Here is a 25382-nt window from a genome sequence, read left to right on the forward strand (position 1 = left end):
CCTCCCCGTCCAGTTCTGTTGACAGGCTGTGTACTGTATGCTGGTGAGAATAATTATGTTCTATAGGCCTACAGCACCCTCAAATTAGCTCTCTCCTAATCTTCCAATGTATGTTTAAGAGACACTAGCAACTGACAATGCAGTAAAAATGATAAATATAACATTTACATCATGTTATGTAGGCCTAAATAAAATATCGAGGCTTTCCTAATCCTTCGTTAACATTCGGTAAGTGGTCCCTCAATAGGCTACATTTCCACAGGGCTGCACTCGGTGCACAGGGGGCTACAGACAGTGTGCAATGTCTAAAGGCATTTCGTTATTAGTGATGTCAGCCATACAAATCATTCTTCATTCAACCTCAGGCAAGCCCATTTACAAAATGACAATTATATTCCAAGGTTTGTGAGACCAAAATGAAAATAGTTTCAAGTTTCAAGGCGACTGAACATGAAATAAAGATAATATTAAAGTCGTGCTGTGTGTATGGCCACACAATGTATGGCGCCGTTTAATGCAGGAATGGTATAATAATTCTAGCTACCATGTTTTGCTGTAGTCTATCTGTACATTTTGTTAAAATACGTTAAATGAAGACACAGCCAAGCAGACAGTCCAAAAGTGTCACGGGTTTATATTATTAGTCTACATTAAACATTGTGAACAGACCGAAAACAATACATATCAATCCAATGATGTATGAAAAAAGTAAATTAAATATAAAACATTACGTTGCCTGTGATACATAATCAATTACATCAATATCTTACTGAGGGGCTACAGAATATTATTCTTTAAAATATAACTGTGTGCGTTCACGTTTTTGTCATAAAGGTTAATGTACCGATACCTTATATAAAATTGAATTCAAGCGTCACGGTTATCTGTCTGGCTTTGACATCACTATGGGGCGGTGAGGATGGACAGGTACCTTTCTCTTTTAGCCAATCATTTTTAGCAAACTCTTCCCTCAACCGAAATAGGCAGTTGTCTCAGCCAATAGGAACGCGTTTTATGTTTCGCTACAGATTCCAGCCAATTCGAAGACGAGTTGGGCGGACCCCCGACCAGGAACATTCCCCGGCTCAGTATCTCATTCTGCCCAGTTCGATCGGCAACGGGAGCGGAAAGAGGAAAGCAGAGAGCCCGAAGGCAGCAGCCCCCACCACCGCCGGCCCAGGTTACCATCTAGCACCGGGAAACACAGCAGAGAGCCGCCGCCGGCAGAAGCCAATACCAACCAGGAGTAACCATGAGCAGCGAGGCCGAGACACAACAACCGCCGCAGCCTGCTGACGATGTGGAGAGCCCATCCAGCCCGGCAGCCGCATCTTCCGCGGGGGATAAGAAGGTCATCGGTAAGACTACTGGAAATGAGCTAACAGTAGTTAGCTAGCTAGCTAACGTGGTTTTGCGCAAAAGCGGCGGTTACAAACGCTAGTTAACCGTTGAATAACGTTCTCATATTGAATCTGATAATGCCGCTAACTTGCTTAGAACAACGTTAACGTTATTTGAAATTGACAGATAACCAAATAAAGGTTACTTCTGCTAATAGCAACGTTAACTGTCTGACATTCCTGTCGCTTATGTATAACTGGTGATATTACTGTTTAAATTTGGTATTGACGGGTGAAATAAATATCCCTTTGCTTCCAAGAAGCGAAACGTTTAGCTAGCTAGTCCAGACGTTAGCAACACACATTTCAAAATGTCAGTTGGAATATGGGTCATCATAGCTAGCTTTACAACTAACTGCCTGGTAAATTGTTTCATATCAGTTGTTAACTATGAACTGTTTCTCCAAGCGAGAATTGCTTCCAATCAGAATATATGATTGGCAAATGTAGCTAATCCTTCCATTTCAACCGGATAATCTCTCCTGTTCATCGGCCTACTAGCTACCTTCCGAAAGCCGCCGCAAAAATACCATGTTGCCGACTTTCCGTCACATGCACGATCGCTGGGATTGCCTCGGGATTCGTGTTTCTACGGTAACGTTAGTGCCACTCTTCACACATCTTTAAGTAATTCGACAATATTAGTTGACGTCGAGACGTTAGAACGTTACCTATAACGTTTTAACAGTTTAACCACACGTCACGGTGGAACACGACGTTATTTCATAGCGCTCACTTAGCCGGCCACGACTACTATCGTGGAAAACAAGCTAACGTTAGCTGCGGGTCGTCTCTTTGTTCACACGAAAGGTGTTGGTTCCGCTTTAGTAGTTTTTTTTCCTTCCAAAAATAGTCGAAACACCTCCACAGACTCGTGCCCAATATAGTTGTCAAAACGATCATAGCAAGGTTGGTATATAGCTACATCAATCCGAATACAACTGTCAATGGTTGTCGGATTTTACTCAAAATGAAGGGCCTAGCCACTTAACAGCAATGGTAGCTCGTTTGCTAACGAAGCTAGGGTAGCTATTTACATGGCTGAAGGGGCAATCCAAAATGTCCGCCGAATGATTCCACGGATTTCTTTCGCAATCTAGCTATCTATCTAGTTATTTGTTCGATGAAAAATATTACAACAACGACACATTTCATTTTTTATTTTTGCATAAGGTTTGGTCTTAATATAGCTATGCTATCTAATGTGCTATGGTAGTTTCCGCTTGCTGGCTTTAATCCAACCACATGGTTGAGACCCCGTTAGCTACTATGCTAACAAGCCAGCTGTGATCGCTGCTTGCTAACGTATCCGGGTGCGACTTTACCACGTGTGAATGTTCAAGTACTGAGCAGTGCGGCTCAAAATGTCAGTGACCACAGCGTCGTAGTAGTATATTATTACTAGATCCGTCTTTGATATGCCATACTACAGGAGCTCTGTAAGACAGAGGCACTGATAATTTGATATGAAATCTTGAGTTCTGCATGAGAAATCACAGTCATTACTGGGTCATAATGCTCCTGGTTCATACCTCACACCAAGTGCAGCTGGCACAGAGTGACAGTTGGGAGTTAAATATAACTTCCACATTATCTGGCCATGGTTAGTTTTTCATCATCTGTCCTTATTTGATTCCCTTACTGTTTCTCGTGATAAAGGTCTTGTTAAACATGGACAAGCTGGTTGAAAGCTTTTCAGCTATACTCACTCAGTATGTTATCTTATCAGTGTAACTTTGAAAAGGCTCAAGTTTAAACTTGGTTAATGATTTTGTTTTATTGTGTCATTGCAGCAACAAAAGTCTTGGGTACAGTCAAATGGTTCAACGTCAGGAATGGATATGGTTTTATCAATAGGTAAGTGGACTCCACCCCCCATCCCGTTTCCTAAAGACCCTAATATCATCTGTGTGAAGGAACATTCCCAATCCTATTATGGCTTTGATTTGCTTACAAAGCTGACCAGACGATTTGTCTGCTGTATGCTGTTGTTACACACAGTACTTACAAGAATTGCAATCTGTTTGCAGATACATTGTTGCATTCTGTGGCTCAGCAACGTACTGCTATCTAGAAATAACAGGGTTTATTTTTTATTTTTAGGAATGATACGAAAGAGGACGTTTTTGTACACCAGGTAAGTTGAAGGTAGTGTTATTTTCTTTATTTTTAAATTATGATGAACAAAAAAAAAAATCTCACATATGCACTATTCATGATTTTAGACAGCCATCAAAAAGAACAACCCGAGGAAATACCTTCGCAGTGTTGGAGATGGAGAAACTGTGGAGTTTGATGTAGTTGAGGGAGAGAAGGTAAGATGTGCTTTGGTTGGTAATTCAGGTCCAAAGTTCTGATTTTAGTTTGCAGCTATTAAAAAATACACATCCTTTTTTATTTAAAGGGAGCAGAGGCGGCAAATGTCACTGGCCCAGGAGGCATTGCAGTCCAAGGAAGTAAGTACGCAGCTGACAGGAACCGCTATAGGCGCTATCCCAGAAGAAGGGGCCCTCCCCGTGGTGGAGAATATCCAGAGAACTACCAGAGTGACGGAGAGGGTGAGCCAAGCAGCGGAGGCAGCGGAGGTCGTGACAAAAGCAGCCGAGATGGGGGAGAAAGTGCCCCTGAAGGAGATGCGCCACAACAGCAGCGAAGGCCCACTTACCCCGGAAGACGGCGCTACCCGCCATACTTTGTACGTAGACGCTACGGCCGCCGGCCCCCGTACACCAACGCACCACGTGGAGAGATGACTGAGGTACGCCGTCACAGGGCTTCTATCTTGAAGCAGGCACCCAGCAGTCCCAGTCGGGACCCATGATATGTTGATGTCATACACGACACCCTCTCCTTTCAACACTCACGTGGTTGCGAACAAAAGATCTTGGTGTATCGGGGGTCCGGCCAGTATTTTGCATATTGACTCAAATAGGTTCCTAATCTCAGCTATATTGGAGCTACCTGATGTTGCTCTTCTATCAGCCTCAACATTAAATGGCAAGCTCGCCAGTTTCAATTACAAGGACTGTACACTATGTGACAAATGTTCTAAAGTTTGATTGCCTATGTGTTTGCTTTGGAAAAAGCGACGTGTCAGTTGTTTGATCTATTTGCTTTCAGGGAGGCGAGGGTGACGAGAGCCAGGGAGGTCCTGACCAGGGCAACAAACCAGCGAGGCAGAGCTACTACAGAGGCTTCCGACCAAGGTTCAATCCAAGGTTTGCATGTTGGCTTCATTGACGCAGGGCCGCAACAATGGGAGAGTAAAAGCACTGGGCTGTCTGAATTTTAGCCTCGAGTCCACCAACTTAAATTAACCTCTTAAACGAACCTGAATAAATAAATGCTACCTGTTTTGGCCAGAGAACCTCTCCTTTTATTGCAGCCTAACCTCAAATTGCAGCTGTGCATTCAAATTTTGCTTATGTACATCTTTTTAGTAGCAATGGTCTTGTGACTTAAAAACTGCATCTCGTTTTAGTGGATGTATTCTTTGCATGATATCACCACTTCTTGGTCACTATGTAATTTGTGATTGTATATGGCCCCTTGCTTTTTGCTTGTTCATTCCAGGGGTCCACCCCGTCCCAGACCGGTGCGGGACGGCGAGGAGGACAAGGAGAATCAGGGCGGCGAAGGTGGTCAGAACCAACAGCCCCGCCAGCGGCGCTACCGCCGTAACTTCAACTACCGTCGCAGACGCCCACAGACTGGAGGCAAACCTGGCCAGGAAACCAAGGAGGCCAAGGCAGGAGGTGACCCAACTGCAGAGAAAACGTCCGCTCCCGAGGCTCAGCAGGGTGGGGCTGAGTAGGAAAGAACCTGCCCACCGGCACCTACCATCTTTTACCATCGTCCGGGTGAGTCTATAGCCACGTGGTGGCTGATCTGAGTCCCTCTTGATCATTTCCATTAAGCTTCACATAAATCTGGATTCAGAGAGAGCCAACAGTAATTACAAGGAAACTTATTACATTAAAATGTAATGGCTAAGCCAGCTAAATGAGGCTGGCTAGCTTGTTATTTGCACTCCTTAGGCTCTGTAGTGGATGATCCAAAGCATGAGGTAATGCAGTGGATTTGATAAAGCAAACTGTCTGGCACCATAGAGCCCTCGCTATTGTCTCTTCTCCATAAGGGCAGCAGCTTTGGATTCTTTTTCTGCTATCTGGTGATGCACATTCAGGCAACTCATGGTGCCGCATGCTACATGACTAAACTCAAATGATTGAAAATGCAGCATACAGATTGAACAATTGACTCATTTGCAAATTTTCTTTTCACAGTTTTTTTGTCAACAAGATGAAACATCAAACAAGATCTGAGCAATAAAAATTTGACTTGAAGATCGTCACAAGCTTGCACCATGCATTTGACAAGATTACCACCGATTGCCTGCAGAATCTATGCAGACTTGTTTTTTTTTTCTCCATTCTTTTTATGTGACAGCTACAAAAACGTTTTGGGGAAACAACAAATGTTTTTCTAAATATGTCCTAAGTTTTTACACCAAATGGTTTTTAAAGAAAAAATGGAATTTGATATCTGGTCAGTTTGACATTTTTAAATAACTTTTTATGTATTCAAACATTTTAACAAAATGCAAGCTCAAATAAAAAGTCCAGAAACCAGGAATATTGTCGTGTTGGCTTTATTTTTATATTTCAAGTATGCAAAGACAAATTGCATTTTTTAGAGTAACATACAGTAAAGTTTTCATTTCAAATATGAATATATTTAGACAAATCCAACTTTCTATGATGCAATAAGATTTTTAATCAACCAAATTCATTAACTGTCAAAAATGGCATAATGGTAAATGTCTTGCCAAAACTTTGAAACATTTTGTGGTCATTTTCTTTACACCAGTATAACAAAGAACCCTTCACATCTTGAAATTACACTAATGTGATCTAACAAGAAATGCAACCAACATTTAGCACTATTATACATGCAACTTCTAAAACTAGTGTCCTACTCTAGCAGTCCTAGACTGCATCTGAGGCTCATTGTTTACTATAGCAATTAAGTTTAAATTTACATTCACACCAACAAGGACATAACAGGGTAGTACTGTACAAGTAAAGATGTCCACGGTTGGCCAGTAAGTCCTGTTCTTTATTGGCTGCACATGTAGAAGGTGGACAAAAACACCCATATACAGTTTTTGGTTGAGATTTAAGTATTAATCCAACCGGTTTTAAAATAATTGTTTGGACAGTCTGATGGTAGAATACCAAAACATGGACACTAGTTGTATGCAACTTTATGGCCACCTTGTATTCATCTTGGACCACTGGGATACCAGGACAGCATAAATGGCAATTCTTGCAACGCTGTCAACAAAAACTGAACATTATGAGAGTCACCAATCTACTGGGAGGTGTTTAATTTGTACATCCTGAGAGTCCCTCAAACATTGGTCTCTTTGCGCAGGCGCCTCATGCGTTGCACATTGTTCTCCATGGCTGTGGGGTTGGTGATCTCTGTGACACAGGTAGCAGGAAACCAGCCCCTCTCTCCATCTCGCATTCTCTCCCCATACCACCAGGCTAGGAAGAGCAGACAGTTTAAGGGACCTTTTATGCATTCTTTATATGAATTGTAGGAGGTGGCTCATTTGAGCATGGAAGTCTGGTTTTGATGTATTACAGGTAGTGACGGAGCTAAGTGCACACATAAAGGGACCTCACCTTCCTCTTTCTGCAGCAGGATGACAAGCTCAGCCTGTTGCAGCCCCAACTCATCCGGCTCCTTTGGCATGTAGGCTTTGGTGGCCTCATACTGTGGCAGACCTGAAACACATTCCCATAATGAAATGTGATTCATAAAACCAAAGATTTTATAGAGTATATTTTCTTGTATTTGAATTTTTTTTTTATTTTTTTTTAGCAATTTGTATGTGGTTATTGGTGAATTAAGAACCCTGTTGTCAGTACTGAAAAAACACCCTGTATTCACTGCTGAATATCTACAGAGCACATCACATTACTTCCTGGAATGTGTCATATTCCCCTGGAAAGGCACACCCTTTCATAACGATATCAAATATCATGCAGAGCATACACTCACTCTTAAAACTAATGCCATTACACAAACAGCCACTGTGAGTGTTGCCTATGTGATGGTTTTGTTTTAAATATGCCATTAATAGAGGATTATAAGGCTGTGTATTTGTATGAACATTATCATGTCTTTAAATATGATTTTTCAAAATACTGTCATGTTCTTCCGCCTATAGACCTATAGTACACTATAGCCTAATGCACATGAAACTCAATGATTGCTCCACATCTGTGTCTTGCTTTGAAAGTTGTTCAGTGCATGTCCAAGGCACATTTGGCACACACAGTAGGATCACAGAGGCCTACATCTGTTTCATTTACAGTATATACACAGGGTGAGAGGTGCTGTACTAGAATGTTTTTTTTTTTTTTTTTTCTCCATTTGCTGCATTTGGCGCGTCAAATGCGGTTACATACAAATTATGTTCTTTAAATGTATTTTAAATAATTGTAAAATTGTAAACCCAAAGTCAGAATTCACATAGATCCAATAAAATGTTAGAAAATAGTTTAAAATAAAGAAGGGAAAACCTATGCAGCTTTGATATGTGTGTGAATAAGATTGCATTTAAAATGGAAAATGAATGCAAACCATCTGTTTTCTGTGCAGCACACTGCTTCCCATGACAAATGAATAATTTACACATGAAAGCTAAGAGAACAGATTTGTCATTAAGGGCCACTTTTAAAGATTACACGTAGACACTGAAAACTGGTCAGTATCAGAGTTAACTCAAAGAGTGACTCCCTTGGTAAATAAAGCATGCTTACTTACCATTTTTACAAGGGGAAACTCCTGCCTGCTTGTGTTCTGTAAGAGCAACTATCCAACGTGCCCTGTCCTCCCTTGGCAACAGAAACAAACAAGCACTGTTAAAGATGACTCCAAAGCCAGTGTTGTGAATATTGTACATGTGATAACACACAAGTCTGTTTCTTGTGAGTGGACTTCATGCATGGGAGTATTTTAGGTTGCCATTAAAACTTCTGTCAGTAGAGGGAGCCACACGCAAACACCTTATTTGGTTTACAGTAGGTTTTTTTTCCATGAGCCATGACGGCATGAGGTTCCACTACAGCCTCACAGCAGGGTATAGCTGCCCCTAGCCATGCTGCAGCACCACGGCCAACCTGTGACGGTCTCCTCTCTTTAGCCGTGTCAAAAAACCCTACACGTCTTACAATTGAATGTGATTTGGAATAAAGCACAAGACCAAGTTTCCTAAAGGACACCGTAACCATCAATATTCAGTGGTAGCAAGACTGTGTTTGCATTTATGTATGAACCAGTAGTTGACAGGAAGGGGTCAGATGTTCAGCAAAAAGATCCAAGTGTCCCTCCCTCCAGATTAAATTAATATAATAATACTGATATATACTTAAACCTTGTGTTTTTAAATATAAATCCCCACTTAAGGAATAACAACTATATATGTAATGTACAGTTTATGGCTGACGGGAGCGGAAAGCTGCGGTACCTGGACTCAGCCACCAGGGTCATCTGCTCTGCTTTCCCATCGCTGTTCCTGCTCATCAGCAGCCTGAAGGAATGATAGTAGCTGGGGCTGTTTTTGGGAGGCGAAGATGTCCGTCCTTCTGCATCCTCCCCAACCTCCACATTTTCCAGAGTAGCGTAGTCCATCACCACAAAGCTCTCTTCACTGGATAAACAAATAGTTTTTACTCATATTTTCTTTTTACAGGATATCTTTAATCAAATTGTGCAGGAGCATTCACAGAAATAATATCATTTTAAATGACAATTTTTACACATAGTATAGCTAAACCCAGCTACTATTTTACTGTCTATGTGTGTACTATTGATACATTCAAACCACATTCCTTTACTATCTGCTAATAGCATTTCCTATATATTATGACCTGAAGACTGGGTCCCAGTGTCAACTTAACAACCCTGAAATGACTCCAGTGTTGTGGGCAGCTCCTTCCTCTGTGTTGACATTGTTTGGTTTCTCCCTAACTCAAAACAGATATCTTTAGTCTGTTGAGCTGACACGCTGAATGCAAGGTTAAAGAATCTCAAGTATGCACGCACCACATCCATGCTCTCTCCTTTCTCTGTCCCCTTCCTCTCCTCATTTCACTCTGTTTCTCATGTTCCCTGCCTGCTAGCAGCTGGACCTACTCAGTGTCCACATGAGCTACCAGGAATAGCCCACAAAGCTCATAAAATGCTTCAAAATCGGGTTGTAGTTCTGAAGTTTGACATCTATAGCAGCCCCCATTTTATCAGATGCACGACTCGTTTCTTTCATTATCTAAAGTGAGAGCGATTTGATCTGTTAAAGAAGCTTTTCATTTGGAAATTCACAATGCATCATGTGCAGAGGTTAAATACATTAGCTTCCTGCTCTGGTGTCTTTGTTTCTAATGCACTACTCTTCAACAGGATATTACAGGAGGCTGAATGCATCTTAAGTGATCTTATTAGATTTGATGTTAAAAGGGACAGTTCACCCCAAAATCGTCAATCTAGATTCTAGATTGTTTAGGTGCGAGTTGCCTAGTGTTGGAGATATCGGCCGTAGAGATGTCTGCCCTCTCTCCAATATAATGGAACTAGATGACACTCCGCTTGTGCCGTTTAAAGCACCAAAAACTACATTTGAAAAACTCAACAGCAATGTCTCTTTCCAGAAATCATGACCCGGTTACTCAAGATAATCCACAGACTTGATTGTGAGCAGTTTCATGGAGGAACTAATTTCTTTCCACCGAACTACACCTGCCAACCGCATCACTGCGCAGCAGGAAGCATACTCATGGAGGAGAGGCCAGTCTTCCTCAGCTTAGCTGTAGCTACTGCAAGCTCACCTGAGCTAGCTAAAGCTACAGCTCAGCCGATGAAGATGCCATTCATTTTTACATCTCACGCTGTCACAAGCCTCTCATCAATGAGTACGCTTCCTTCTGAGCAGTGATAGGATTGGCGGTTGTAGTAGGTAGAAAGAAAATAGTTCCTCCATGAAACTGCTCACAACCAGGTCATGATTTCTGGAAAGAGACACTGCTGGTGAGCTTTTCAAAATGTATTTTTTGGCAATTTGAGCACCACAAGCCGAGTGCCGAAGGCAGACACCTCTACAGCTGATATCTCCAACACTTGGTAACTCCCACCAAAACAATCTAGATTGATAAATAGCACTAGCTCCGCCCTCCTACGTACTTCTGCTCAATTTTCATTTTCCTTCAGTACTACGTCTGGGTAGTCTGGGTATATTCTTGGGTTTTCTCCGGCCAAATCTTAACCGGTCCAATCAGCGAACGATGACGTTGATGTTGTGCGCTAGTTTGAGTTGTAGTTCTGTAATGGCGGTGGAGAAAGATGCGAGCAAAGCCATTCGGTCCGTTGTGGCAACGCTGCCGAATATCCAGAAGTTAAAGCCCGAGCAAGAACAACCTTTGCCGAGTTGTGTTGGTGGCCATGATGTTGTGGCCCTCCTCCTCACGGGGTTCGGGAAAAGTTAGATTTTCCAGCTCGCTCCGTTAGTGGTGAAGGAGTGGCTAAGGCGAACGCTAGCGATGCTAAGCCGACGCTTACTAACAAACGTTAGTTTATGGCAGATCCAGAGTGGCTCTGGGCAGATCCAATAGTTTTAAATTTCAACAGAGTACCCGCCTTCAAGGAAGTTAACACTTGTCAATGGAGAGTGGCCAGACTCTGTACAAATGAAATGTATGAGAGTCTGGTAAGACCAGGCTAAAATAGTGCTACAGGGAAAAATATGTATTTTTGATCCTTTTAATCATTGCGATTATGTTGACATACCGGAGAATATCTACAGATATTTACGTGAATTCATATGAAATTGTCAGTTACGTCAGATTTGTAAAAACCTTTTCCCACAAAACATTATTTTAGACTATGTGAATAATATTCATAAACTGTTTTTTAGTCCTACTGACCTCTTCTTCTTGGTGACGATCAGTACATCATTGAAGAGAAACAGGTAGTAGCTCCTGTTGCTGAAAGCCCTCCAGATGCTCAGCTCTTCAGTGCCGAAGGCTAGCTCACCACGCTTCTTCAGCCACCGCGACGACGACACCAGAGGAAATGGCTGTGAGGACACAAGAGTTATCAGTCCAGGTTAGTAAAGTGAATCTGCTGCATCATTACTACATGAGGGGAATCAGTCCAAAGCTTTATCCAAGTTACATTATGTTCCTTGCTTTTTACAGTATATTTACACCCATAGTCAACAACAAACAAAAACTTGCCTTAATTTTACCAAAATCCATCTGTTTCTGGATGGTGTACATCTGCTCTGTCCTCTCCATTCGCCGAGCTCCATCATTGCAGCTATTGACCAACTGTTGAAATAATACAATCACAACAACATAATGATAATCACAACCTTAAAAACACATTGACCTCATAGGTCACTGTCAAGTAAGAAATGTAGGGCTGAAGCGTGCCTTCTTAATATCTCTACCTTGCTGATGGCGTGCAGCGCCCAAACAGCAGCAAAGTGCTCTGCTGTCGTGTCTTGAGTTTTCTGGCTAATCGTCTGTGAGGAGAGAACAAAAAAGGTATGAAACTTTTACAGTACCAATTATGTACTTCAGTAGACAAAACAACCTTCTGCACCACAGTACATGCCACAAAGCCGAATCTGGAGTTCCTAAATCATTAACTTATTTTTTAACTCTAGTGTAAATGCACATATATGCAAAGTTATAGTTGGGTCTATAAACATATGGTTTTATGTTTACCTTTCTCACCCCCCTAAAATGTGTCTCTATGGTACACAAGTGTTGATGCTTTTAGATTTTGATGCATGTGCATCTTTACAAGCTTTTATAAATAAAATAAAAAAAATAGTTTTATGAATAACATGCAGATAATGTGGTGAATGCATACTTAATTGTTGATTTTCCTCCATGTCTCTGATTATAACTGCTTTGCGTGTTTGCACATATCAAGAAAATGGCTACAATAAGTGCTGCTTGGCTGTGTCTTGTTGCTTGCATGGCTACGTGTACTGAATGTGGATACTGTTGATGTATTAATGCACTACTGTCTTGCTGCTTCCTGTTGCTCTGCATGGCGTCTTGAGAATGCTTATTTTGTTGCTGTTGCTGTCTTGTTGTCTTCTGTCAGTAAATGTTAACCCGTCTTGCTGTTTTCTGGTCTCAAAACATCTCAACAAAAGGACTACAGTAGAAAATTAGCTGGCTGGCTAACTCTGGCACATTTACAGAAATGTGGATTAATGAGCGTTCTACTTTAAAAAAGCGGAAAAAGGAAGGAAAAAAACAGATAAAGCGGCCCTCAGGCTCCTATTTTCAGCTGCTATGTGTTTTCCAATGAGTCGTCCATATACGAAAGTAAATGTTGAACTGACATCCAGCAGCAGTGGCAGTCTGGTGACTCGCTGCATGGGAAGGATGAGGAAAGAGATCATGGGCAGGCCTCCGCATTCACAGCTTCCTTCAATCTGTTTCAGGGCCTCTTTGAACGCAGCGTTACTGGTCCTAAAAGACGGAAAGAAAGAGGGAAGTTTAGCTTGTGCTGCCATGTTACTGCAGAAACTCATCTTGTTACGGTTTGTTCTGCTGCTCACAGCAGCTTCTGCAGCGTCCTCTGCTGGAAGGTCTCGTTGGAGCAGTAGACAATGTAGGGCTCAAAGTGGTGGGCAGCGTGATTCTGAACAATATCGCTAATGTCCCGGATCACTGGGTTGTCATGGTGACGCCGTTCAAGGTCCTCAAAAAACCTGAAAATGGAGAGAGAGCGAGAGAGAAAGCGAGAGTTAGTAAAGAAGTGAAAGGACTGTGTTTTTCCGCCCACGGACTAATTACCTGAGCAGGACACACTTTCACTTTTAATTAGTAGTAACCGTAGTTTGTAACATTCTCAGACAAGCACATAGTGTATGAAGTGTTTGGTTCTAGTTACAATTTATGGGTTACACTATTGTGTTGTGGCTGCTGTAACATGTTTTATTTGTTTTGTGCAAAGTGGAGAATGTTATATGTGGACATTGGACTGGAAGCTGTGGAATTAACTACAGTTGTATTTGTGTCATGTAATTCCGTGTGGGATGGGCCACTTAGTGGCATGACACGTAAATAAAAATATTAGTCCATCAATCAAAATTACAATCTAATATGAATATACAATAAATTGCTACCTTGGGGGTTATAAGGTTTTATCTGTCAAAATCAAGTCGGTCAAGTATACATACTGTATTAGAGTGTTTACATTCTGGTGTCCCTCTTAAACTTAAGTAGTGTTTGTTTTAATATTAAGTAATGTTTGTAACTGCTGTGTCACCGGAAGAAGCCATTTTTGAGCCGAAAACAAACAACTGAGGCACCTTCTGCCTTCTAGTTTCACAGATCCTGTTTTACTTGGAAATAGAGAACAAGATGATCAAAGATAGAAGGTCACTTCTTGTCTTGCTGCTAAAACTGGATCCATTTTTATTCAAAACAATGTATACAGTATTGTACAGAGCAACACAGGCTGCTTTCAAGCACATTATCATCTCAAAGCCCGGGAATACAGAGCAGCTAGGCAGCAGAACCAGTTTGGCTAGCGTGTTTTAACATGTTGATGGAACCTGCAGGTTACTAAAGACATGCTAAGGGAAAATACTCCACCTGAAACTTTAACTCAATCCATTTTCTGCTTGGAACCAAATCACGTTAACTCTATGACAAAACTCAATTCAGCCTCTTTTAAAATCTTTTGATACTGTATTCAGATAATCAGTCCATTACACTGCATCACACACTGAAAGCATCATCGGATCCTTTATTTTTTTTGGTATGAGACGCTGAACCTCCCCCACAACTAGCTCACACACGCACACGCACGCATGTACGCACCGTTTGCTGACTTGGTGAATGACAGAGATGTTGGAGAAGAGGTGGTGGTGCTCTGTGGCTGTCATTGTTTTCCTCAGAGCTTCACTACTCCTGAAGTGACGCACCAGGATGCCCAGGCTGTGCAGGTACGAATGCTCTGATGTGATGATCTCAAAAATGGCCTGTCAAATGAACACACAAACCCAAATAAGTGTGCATGTGAAGGAGCAACTCACATTTGCAACATGTACTGTACTTTCTTTTCAGCTTTAACTTAGAAAAAAAAACACTGTGGTGCTCTCTTACTGTTCTCTGATATGATAGTCTGTTATTTTTTTAATGAAGGTTTTTAAATTTACTTTATTTTAGGGAAACCCACTTTTCTTCAACCTGCTATTTCACCTCTGGGTTAGTCTATATCCTCGACGTTCCACTTCCGGGATTGCTCCGGTGCCGCAGGAAATTCCACTGGATGCATGCATGTCCGTTTCCTTCCGCTTTCTTTGTGTTGGAATTTTAAACTCTGGTGGATTTATGATGACTGTGGTTGACTGCTCCTCAGATTTCTGCATGGTAAATTGAAAAAGCTAGCTAGACTATATGTTTAGTCTGAGTTTTCTCCTCCACAACTATTTTACAGCGGCTCCGTGCAGAGCTTAGAGCCGCCCATGACAATTGTGATTGGTTTAAAGAAATGCCATTAAACCAGAGCACGTTTTTCTCCTATCCTGGAATGCTGTGTGGAGTAGCCAGACCCTCCTCCGCTCCGCAGCGTGTGGATGGTATGGCAAAGCGAGACTACATCTGGGTAATTTGGTGATTTCCTACATTTCTCAGAATTTCCTTTAACAACATCCAGATGAATGGCCTCTACTTTCTGCACTTAAATGTAGGGTTTACTCAGAGAGGAACAGAGCAAAGCAGTAATGTAAAGTAAAGTCCTTCAACATCAATAAAGTGCAACAGACAAAATAAAACTTGTGCTGTGACTGCAATGCATTCTGGTCTATTGAGGCTGCTGTTGGTGGATAATTCTGCATCTCTGCTATCCCCTATTATTATTATTATTATTATTATTATTATATGAAAAACTTCTCCCTACATGTTTAATATTGGAGTAAAATTGTGAATCTAGGATTTAATACTGAGTGACATGAAAAGCACACATTAACTGGTGATGTTTTAGACTTATCCATTATTTGTAGCAGTGTTCAAAGTATTTTTTTTACTGTATGACAGTTAGCCTCTACCGTTTGTGGTCAGGATCTTAGGTAAGCCATCAGGTGGCGATGATACCTCTTACACACCCCTTCACATCCTGTCAGGTGAAGTGGCTCAGACAGGACCAAAGGCTAACTTAAGAACACTACTTCCTGAAAATCTCTCATCCAACATTGATGTTTCAGACTAAACGCTCAAATCATCACTAAAGAATAGTAAATAATAGTCTGCCTGGTGAACCTGGTAAAGCGCTGCTTTGTATGAGCTAATGTGGAGCAACCCTTTTTCACTGCTCACATCTTCCTGATATTACAGCATGTCCACTTGAAAAGCAGTACGTTTAGTTAATCTCATTTAGCCCTAAACTTTAGCTAAATGTCTTAATGTCCCCAAAAAGAAGCATTAAAGTTGTCATCATGGATGCAAATCTGAAGCACATTGCTCGAGCACTAAACTAAACCCATGAAAGGGACTAAAAGTACAAAAGAGCGAGACAAGTACCTGCTCAGCAGATGGACTAAGTGTGATCACACTGGCAGGGTGTGGCTTTATTCAGCGTCTACTAGTGCACACAGGAAAGACCTTTGGTATTGACACAATATCTGTTGTAAGATTGCTAGTAGAGACACATTACAAAAGAGGAAAACCACCCTCAGATCGTGTTACACTATCACATCGGTTTCACAGACCGAAACCATTAGGTTTTGGTCTTAGTCAATATAGTGATGTTCAATTTGAGTTATTTTGTAATGAAATATAACGGCTTTGTTGTTACGTGTCTTTGATCTCAATGCGTCCTGAGACTGTTTTCATCTGAACTTAGAGCGGTCCACTTGTGATCCGATCACTCAGATCGGATTTTAATACCAGGTGGAAACGGGGAAGAATGAGTTCTTCAAACTTGTTGCCAGACAATGTTGGCAGGTGTGGGATGAAAATGTGTGTAGTTTAAAGTATATTTTTAAGACACACTTAATTTCCCTGAAGATGTAATCAGGAGTATCTTGGCTTGGGTCTGAATTTGTAACAGGTAGCCTGTATATCTATATGTGTGTCGATTAAAGGAGTGGGCATTAAAGAGGTAGGTGAGGTCTACTGAAAGATGCTTTTGAGATATGAAATGTAGGATCCTGTGTTTTTAGAGCTTGACCAATAGCAGGGACTAAAAGTCAGTGTATCTTGGCCTCCGCTACATCTTCATTTTTTAGTTTGTTACTTCTAAGTCCCCAATATTATGGGAAGTGCAACACTAAATCGCTGGAGTACATCTTTGATAATTACTATTAATGATTACTGCTCGAGGTTTTTATTATTCCAGTAACCGTCTTTATGGTAATCGCATGCTATGGCTGATTTTCCTCTGCAACTCAGTGGCATAAATACAGAAACAACAAATATGTAAACAGAAACCAAACAATGCTGCTTAAAGTTTGTTGTAAAGTTTGGGTTTCTTAAACTGTACATTTGTTGCTGAAATATCATAATGTTGCCATTACCACTAACTTGAAATGTCTTATGGTTGCATCTCATTCTAATGTATCAAGTCTACCGTCTATGAAAAAAGTTGGTATCTCTGCTTATATTATAGGTTTATCTCCCTGTGTGACTGCTGGATGCTAATGCAAAATGCTGAGTGTAGTTTTTAGTGGCGTTTTTATTGAGGTTTATTTTAGTATTGAAACATGGTCTGCAATTGTGTGACATCAGAGCTGTCCTGCTTCCTGTAGCACATTATTCCCCTGGGACATTTCTTTCTAGGCATACTTGGCATGCATACCTGCACACGCGCATGCACTTACCTCTTGTCTCTTTCTCTCCTGAGGTGAGACCAATGTCAGGATACCGGTGTCCCTCACCTTTGTAAAAGATATAAAGAAAAAAATTATGTTAAGCTCCACGTTCTGCTGTATATTTAAAATGGAGCTTGTTTTTAAAATTGGTCACAATTAAATGTCAACGACTCCAGCCTCCAGCTCAGTGGATATTCTCACATCTAGACCAAAAGTAGCCAGCATTTCCACAAAGGGTCATGGAGCGTGGTAGTTTATGTAGCAGCGAAACATGTAAGAAAGACTGTAAGCTTTTACATTGCAACCTTTTGAACACAATGAAAAATTCAGCTGAAGGATTAGAGCAAGAAGGAAATTGGCTGTCAGTGTTTTCTGTCAAAGGAAGTGATGACTGAGATGGAATTATGTTTTAGTACACTTGTATAATTATAACTCCATTACGTTATCAATTTAAACACATTTGCAGAATTCGACTTCACACTGTTTTTTCTCTCTCTCTCAATGCTTACTTTGTATGTCAGTGCAGTTAGAGGTTTACCTGTGGCAGCTGGCTCCAGGTGAGTTGTGCCGGCCGGTAGCTCTTCACTACGATGCCCTGGTCCTCCACGGGAGGCTCCACCACCACAAAGTCGTCCAGCAGCTCATCCTGGTTGGTGGAGTGCAGCCCTCGCTCACGGATCTCCTGGTAGAGGCACGGTGTAGCTGAGGATCGCATCAACAAACACCACTTAAGTTTCAATCCAGTGTCTCAGCGTGCATTTTGGAATTTGGATTCACAGACAATATTCATGACTATAAAAGCCGGAAAACACTGCAAATTCTTCAAAAGCACAGTGAAATGTGTCTCTCACAACAAGCTTATGTATGTAGGATTCTGAGGTTTTCACCTATAAATCTGTCAGATGTATTGAAAGAAGTTAATTGTAGTTAGTAAAGTGTAAAAAATGAAGGGCAAAATCAGAGTTGGTATGTGTCAGCATAATAACATAAGGCTAAGCCATAAGGGAGGTGAGAATGCATCCGTTTAAAAAAATGCTGATAAGGAGTTAGATTTAAATGCAGGTTTATGCCTGCAGTGTATCGTTACTGAAATGATACAGAGACCATTCAGTTAGTGAAAGGTCACAGGTTTGATTCTCAGTTAAATGTGCAGGTGAAAGCTGATTATAATATTTAGAAAGAAATTAAATGTTTTCCTAAGATGACCGCTCTTGCATCTTCCATTTTTGAAAGGCAGCCCCAGTGAGATATCAGCTCTAAAAGTCGACAAACAACTCTTCAATTAATTAAAGCATCTCAAGTCTGCATAATTATTACTTGGAAATTACTCACATTAAAACTGGAGATGTGGCAGTGTCTGAAGGTACAGGACATCAAATGTCAACACTCAAGACTCAACAATCTGACATTTAGCATTCTGGGATCGTTCAGAGAGTGAATGATTTCCTGTTCTGTTCTCTCCTGTTGCCTCAAGGGATCTTCTCTCTCGACACAGACTTTATTGCACCGACAAACCAAGTTCAGTTTTTTTTTTTTTACATTTCCATAGAGAAATTCTTCAACACATAATTGCTTTGCAACCCAATAAAAAATAAAATAAACAGTTATTTCCCATCTATTTGTAGTACTGTTGCCAAATTTAGAGAAGTGGACCGGGTGACACATCAGTGAACATACCATCTTTGAAGGACCCATGTTGGTTCTGGTTCCTCTTTCTCCCCAGGAATCGCTAGAAGGGAGACAGCAGTGCAGCCTAAGTTTAACACGAAATGCATGTGCCTCAGTAATACTCAGTTTTTATTAGAGCTTTTTTTTTTTCTCCAAAAAGTAATTCTCTCTTCAGCACTGCCTCTTTCTTCGATCCTTAAATGAAGAGTTTTAAAATACACTCTGGTAAAAAAAAAACTATGGGGACTTCCTCAACACTGGTACTGGTCTGGAAGATAGGAAACAGTTGTGGAAACATAGCATCATCACTATGACTAAATGAGAATTTGATAGAGGTCACCCAATGTTATTGGCCATGCTGGCTTTGGCCTATGAGGTTATTAGAAAAACAAAACTGCATCAGCTAGGCTCTGTTTTCATCTGTAGGACATAACTGGCATCAAAAGTGACACTTTCATTAACCAGTTGCTACGGATAGTAGCAACTGGTTAATGAAAATGTAACACTCCTAAAATCCAACAGATAAGTGGATACAATTATCTTTCTACAATACAAATTCCATTTAATCAACTATGAGTTTATGATAAATGGACAAAGTACAATACTGCCCTTTGGCCCCCAACCCCTTGGCGTATGTACCTTGCGTCCAGTGCTGTGAGATCGACCAGGACTGGCTGCTCTGTCCTCTATGACCGGTTTCAGTGTGGCTGCAGGCCCTTGTTCCGATGCCATGGCTTCAATGTCCAGGCTTGTCACAGCAGCTCTGTATGACTTGTTCCTGCGGTTCCTCCTCAAAGAAAAGCCGTCTCCATCACTGTCATAATCCTCCCAGGACAAATCTGGCCCCTGGGTTGAGTGACGGCTCCGGGTAACACTGGTGGAGTTTTCCAGTCCCACTGGGAACGTCACCACTGTGGTGTGGTGGCGGTTTTTAGGCCGGCCGGCTAAGTACTTGGGTATGAGCTGTTGGGTGCCAACCTTCCGCGCTGCAGGACTCTGGGTGCTCAAAACCACTGGCTGAGGCACCACCAGCCTTTGCACTACATCTTCCTGGGGCGTGGGTGTTTCAGATTGGGGTGTGGGGGTGCTTTGGGACTGGCAGCAATCATCGCCAGGCTCAGATATATGGAGTTCTGTGGAGAAGCGGCTCACTAGAACCAGAGGGGCCTGGTCACCCATGCAGCTGTCTGACTGGCTGTTGGCCATGGCGTCCTCCCACCGTCACCTCCACACGGTCTACTGAGCTCTTCAGTACTTACAACATTGAAGGAGTCTGAAGAAGAGGGGAAATTACAGTTTTTACATGCATAACCAGGAGAAGTTCAAACTACAGACAGGGAACATCTATAAACTAGCACCTTAAATGGAGACATGGGGGAAAAAGCAGGGGTATGAGTGTCTCTTGTCTGGATGACCCTAAAATACCACGAGTGACCTAAAATGGGGCTCCCAGGGCTGCTCGATTATGGAAATAAATCATGATCACAATTATTTTGGTCAATACTGAAATCACGATTATTTAACATGATTACTCATTGACTTTTGGAAAGATGTTGCAATTATTGAACTTAAAAAAGTTTTTTTTAAAAAGTTAAACAAATCAAGAGTGAAATCACTTAGAACTCTGAAAATCCCCTAAATACTATTCCCATTCAGAACACAAGACAATAAGCATTCTACTTGCAAAACGTAATGAGCAAAATAATCTTTTTACTTTTTTTTACGTTTTTGTGATCATTAGGAGCTGAAATCGTAATCGAGATTACAATTTCGATTAATTGCACAGCCCTAGCTCCCAGATCTCTTCCCATCGAAGAAGGGAGCCCAACCATTGATCCGATTCCACACTGTTGGACGGAGCAGCAGCCAGTTGTGTCAGTCCTCAAACTCATATCAAGGGCCTCGATCAACCCGTAACTCACAGCTCACTCCTACACTGCAATTGCCCGCACATAAATCACACAGAGAGACGTGCTCCAGCAAATCTGTGCGCCACAGAAACTACAAGAAAACTAATTCACACCTTGTCTCTGATCGATACTCCAAGCCTGCCCTATGCAAAGAGTTATTATGCAGGTCTAACTCTTATAAACATGTCATTATATTGAGTATTACAATTACATTCATAACAGACAATAAAAACAGCTTTAACTCCGCGTTTAAAAGACATAGCATACTGATTATAAACCTACAGCAATATTTAATCTATTTAGTCGCAGTCTAAATTTCCAACAACTCCGCTGTCTAAAAGCCGGATTAGGGTGGTAGCAAAAATGTCTGACTGCCTCCCATTCCCATGGTTCATAACAGCGAGGGGAAACGCAGTTCAGCAAACACCGAAACTTTGAGCAGTTCAACAGCTGCCTTACCTGCGTGAGGTGACCTTTCAAACACCAGCCTTCCTATTAAATAATATGACAACTCAGTCCGGCGATTCTCGGGCTGTCCGGTTCGTTGAGAAGTGCAACTTTAGCAGTAGATGTAGTCCTCCGCTCCCCTCTGTCACATATTTCTCACTCACTTCCTCTTCTGTTTGCAGGCGCCCATTAAGCCGTGCTGCTTACGTCACCACAGGTGAGGCGTCAATCAATTACCGAAAAATGCCAAATTAGATTGAAGCAGGCTTGCAGCTACGGAAGCAAGCTTTTTACAGAAAAAGTTTAGCTGCTGTTTCTGTGACGATGGACTACTTCACAATCCGGCTTGGCAACATAAATAAAGCCATCTTTCAATCAAATGAATTTCAAATGTCAGGTAGAGTTTGTGTTGGACCCTCCCATATAGTTATAATCATTTTGCCATTCACGAATATAAAATGTTCTCCTTTTTTGATCTTCCATCGAATTTCTACTGTTTCTTTCTTTCTGATGTTATTTCTGTCTAGTGACATGCCTGATTGGCAACAAATAGCTCGTTGGCGCCTTCTAGTGATCAACAGGGGGCACTTAACTGCCTCGTCACTGATTTATTTACGCTGTACGCATGTAGAGAATACATGGTATGTGTCATTGAACTTGTTTTTCAATAAAGAATGAAAAAAAGAGAATACATGGTACATTGATATAGGCCCACGTACAAAAATCAAACATTTCAAAATCTTCTCCACATTTCAGAGATTTTTGGTTTGAGATTTCTTATTATAAGGATTCTTCGAAAACAGTAGGCCTAACCAGTAAATAAATGTAAAAAGTGTGGCACAAGGAAATTGTACTCCCAAATGTAAAATAAAAACATGGAGTCTGAATTATTTTATTTTATTCATTTTTTTTTTATTGCATATTACCATTTTTACCAAACATTATTATTATAAGGATTTTGTCATTGGTGGTATTTTGGTTGTAATTACCTATACATTTTAAATCTACCCTACTTTTTGTTTCAGCAGTATGTTCCTGATATTGGAGTTAAAACCCTGTATGTCAGTTTTCTCAAAGCATAAACATCCCTCTATAACTCAGTCCAATACAGCAACACAAACAAAAGCCTAAAAAATGACTCCAGGTTAATCAACCTCAACAAAAACGGAACATTGTAAGGTAGCATTTATTCAAGGGCTTTTTATTGTTGCACTAGTCTATTGGATTTTTATTGTACATGTGTTTCTGTTGGAGGCAACACAAGCACACTCTGAACATTGTTTGGTGATTAAAGATTTATTGTCTTCATTTTCAACAGTCTGAATAATTACACGAGTTAGCCAACATTCTATTCAAGCAAGGCTGAGACATGTAATGTAATGCAATATGGAAACAATGAAATGACAACAATCAGAGAGGGTCACTATATACACAGTTTAAATATATATCGAAAATCAAATGGCAATGACGTTCACATCATTTTCAATTTCAACATCATATGGCATCTGATGAAAGTTAATTACAATATTTCCAAATGATTCCCCAACCAGGACCATGTCTTTCAGGATGACATGCTGTGTACGCTTGATACCCTACATCTGCAAAAATGTACATCCAACATAAATGTAGTAAACATAGAGAATATTTTCCATCATGTGGGAATACTTGTGTGCCACGCTCAGGTAGAGATATCCTGCATAATTGTGAGGTTCAGTTGCTCTTAAATGTCACATTTCAAATGTGTCTCCTCAGTTCTGCCAAACACATTCAATATCCTGAATCCTAGTAATGCTTGAAAATCTGGAACTGAAAGTAACTGATTATAAATGCAGCTGTATGATTATCAACCTGGCATTTGTGTCAGTTCTGTTGTGTATGCATCTGCCTGAATGAGAACACCTGATGAGAACTATATAGTACATTGTAAGTCTTGTTCATCTTATTTATTTCTTTGGCCCAAAGAAGTATTGAGTATTGAAAACTGGACTCTTCACACTAGCAGGAGAGCTGCAGATTATGCTGGCATGATCTAAGGAACAGTACATTTTTGATGTCATGGCTGTTTCTGGCAGACAGAGAGCACTCGGTATTCTGTAAGCAGATCTGCTCATCAAAGATTTATCCTCCAGGTTAGTGGGACGAAGGCTGGTACAGGACACTGGACAAACTGATGTCTTTTCTCTACTTTTGCAATATTCAGTGTGCAGATGAGACATCTGGTGTAAGATCCTGATCTTCACATGTGCATGTTTTTAGTTGTTTAAAAAAAAAAAGGGGCTGTTAGTCAATGTTAAAATAGAAACCTAGCAGGATTGTACTCACATGTATGTGTATTTGTTATTCTTTTGTGTTTTACTAAAAATCAAGGGTCCTGGGGTCAAATGTGCTTAATAATACATAGCCTGCTCATACACATTATGCAACACATGCACGCAACATTTCACATTCATTATCACAATAGCTTAACATTTAGGTCACATATAGAAAAATGTAATTGGAGCATTGCAGCTGTTTCTCCATTGATAATTAGTAAAATTCAATTTGCACAGCTACATAATCTTTACATTGTTTAAAATATGATATACATCAATATTCCAAATCCACAGAGAAATGACAACACGCTTTTCTAAAGAAACAGATCAGTTTGAGCAGTGTTAGGATTACAACTCTGCCAGTAAAATGAAGCCATTTAGAAAGTGCTTCTATGTGCTTGATACAAAACTGTCATGACTAAGTATATAACATGATAAAGATGTGGTATTGTCTACATACAGAATGCATTAGCTGCTCAAGGGTTAATTAAGCCTTTGCTGAGTATGTCCATGCCATCAGATGACACAACTGTCAGCTACTTTTCCATTCGTTACATAATGGTGAATGTGTCTAATGAAGGGAAAATAGACATGCAATGACAGGCTTTTTCCACATGGCAAAAATGCTTAGTATCCCCTTTCCATCTATCACAAATCTCTTTGTTTGAGTAAAGCTTAAATAGCTTTTATTGATTTGCAGGAAAGCAAGTAGATGGATTCTACAGATAATCTTAATTTAAGTAAGGACACATGCATTTATAGCAAATGTCTTAAGCGAGGAGAATCATTGCATGTCACAGCTATTGTTAGCACTAAAAGACCAAGAGTTTGTGTCCATGAGACTTTCAATGGGAGGTGGCGGGTCACGCCACCCAAGCTAAGCCTCAAAGCCGGTGTGGACAGCAGCAACCACAGCATGGTCCTGTTTTTGAGGTCGAAAGGTGAGACAGGGTTTAGAGGAGACAGGCTCTTCCCCACTGTCCAGTGTACAGTGCTGAGTGGAGGATCAGTGAAGGCCTTGGGGTGGGTGTGTGAGGGTGGGGAGTGTTGTGGGGCAGAGGATGTGGAGATGGCCCATTTCACTGTTTGGCTATATCCCCTTTCTTAAGAATGATCTGTCGCTGCCAGGGAGCCAGCTTGGTCTCGTCATAGCCCAGGGTCCGTAGTCGCTCCAGCTCTGTCTTCTCCTCCATCTCCTTGGCCTGTTTGGCCTGCTGCTCCACTTTTCTAAATGCATCCATGAAAAAAGGTGGGAAAAGGGCCAGAAACAAAATAGAAGTTAGAATTGTACAGGGAGCTTTTATAAGGTTTTCTTAAAAGGGAATTTGTTAAAAGACCTTCTAATAAAACAATCTCATATTAAATCTCTATATAATACAACATAATATACACAAACACAGAAGGTTAGTTACAATATAGATATTGTTAGTACTGTAGTTTGATTCTCTAATGTGTCTCTTTTTAGTCATTAGTCTTTTCATTTATTTTTACACTACATGGCCAAAAGTGTGTCAACATCAACGTCTCATCCAAAACTTTGGCCATTTGCTCCCCTATAGCCACAAGAGCATTAAGGTCAGTCACTGATGTTGAGTGATAAAGCCTGGCTTATAGTTAATGGTGGGGTTGAGGTCAGGGCCCCCTGCAGGCCAGTCCAGTTGTTCAAAACCACAAACTGAGAACTGGAAATATTATGACTCTTTTTGCCTGAGGGGCCTGTTTCACAAACCCAAGA

General features: G+C 41.0%; 3 protein-coding genes across 6 annotated transcripts in view; 1 reads left to right on the forward strand and 2 right to left on the reverse strand.

Moving 5' to 3' along the window:
• Nucleotides 1–1086: 1086 nt before the first annotated feature.
• Nucleotides 1087–6035, forward strand: ybx1 (Y box binding protein 1). 4 transcript variants are annotated; one of them, XM_078254657.1, is made up of 8 exons: nt 1087–1358; nt 3194–3257; nt 3504–3537; nt 3626–3715; nt 3805–4158; nt 4521–4618; nt 4974–5260; nt 5687–6035. In XM_078254657.1, exons 1-7 carry the CDS (start codon nt 1253–1255, stop codon nt 5212–5214), a joined length of 987 nt encoding a protein of 328 aa, XP_078110783.1. In that variant the 5' UTR covers nt 1087–1252; the 3' UTR covers nt 5215–5260; nt 5687–6035. The 4 variants fall into 4 exon arrangements, with proteins under 4 accessions (XP_078110783.1, XP_078110784.1, XP_078110786.1 ...); XM_078254658.1 differs by having other exon boundaries at nt 4521–4606; XM_078254660.1 differs by having other exon boundaries at nt 3805–4095.
• On the reverse strand, nt 5704–21532 carry arhgef16 (Rho guanine nucleotide exchange factor (GEF) 16). The gene is made up of 15 exons (XM_078254656.1): nt 21348–21532; nt 19618–20251; nt 18988–19039; nt 17849–18012; nt 17320–17376; nt 14321–14481; nt 13051–13203; nt 12832–12961; nt 11920–11994; nt 11705–11797; nt 11393–11544; nt 8944–9126; nt 8241–8311; nt 7094–7195; nt 5704–6952 (listed from the first exon to the last, which is right to left on the reverse strand). The coding sequence occupies exons 2-15, from the start codon at nt 20182–20184 to the stop codon at nt 6813–6815; spliced, it is 2100 nt and encodes a 699-aa protein (XP_078110782.1). The 5' UTR covers nt 20185–20251; nt 21348–21532; the 3' UTR covers nt 5704–6812.
• Nucleotides 21533–22524: 992 nt separating this feature from the next.
• Nucleotides 22525–25382, reverse strand: part of espn (espin) — a 49994-nt gene continuing 47136 nt past the window's right edge. The window contains exon 13 of the mRNA XM_078254662.1: nt 22525–24874. Coding sequence (XP_078110788.1) covers nt 24727–24874 — 148 coding nt within the window. The 3' untranslated portion in view covers nt 22525–24726. The remainder of the gene's footprint in view (nt 24875–25382) is intronic.

Source organism: Sander vitreus, chromosome 7 (assembly GCF_031162955.1).
Source record: "Sander vitreus isolate 19-12246 chromosome 7, sanVit1, whole genome shotgun sequence".
NCBI lineage: Eukaryota > Metazoa > Chordata > Actinopteri > Perciformes > Percidae > Sander > Sander vitreus.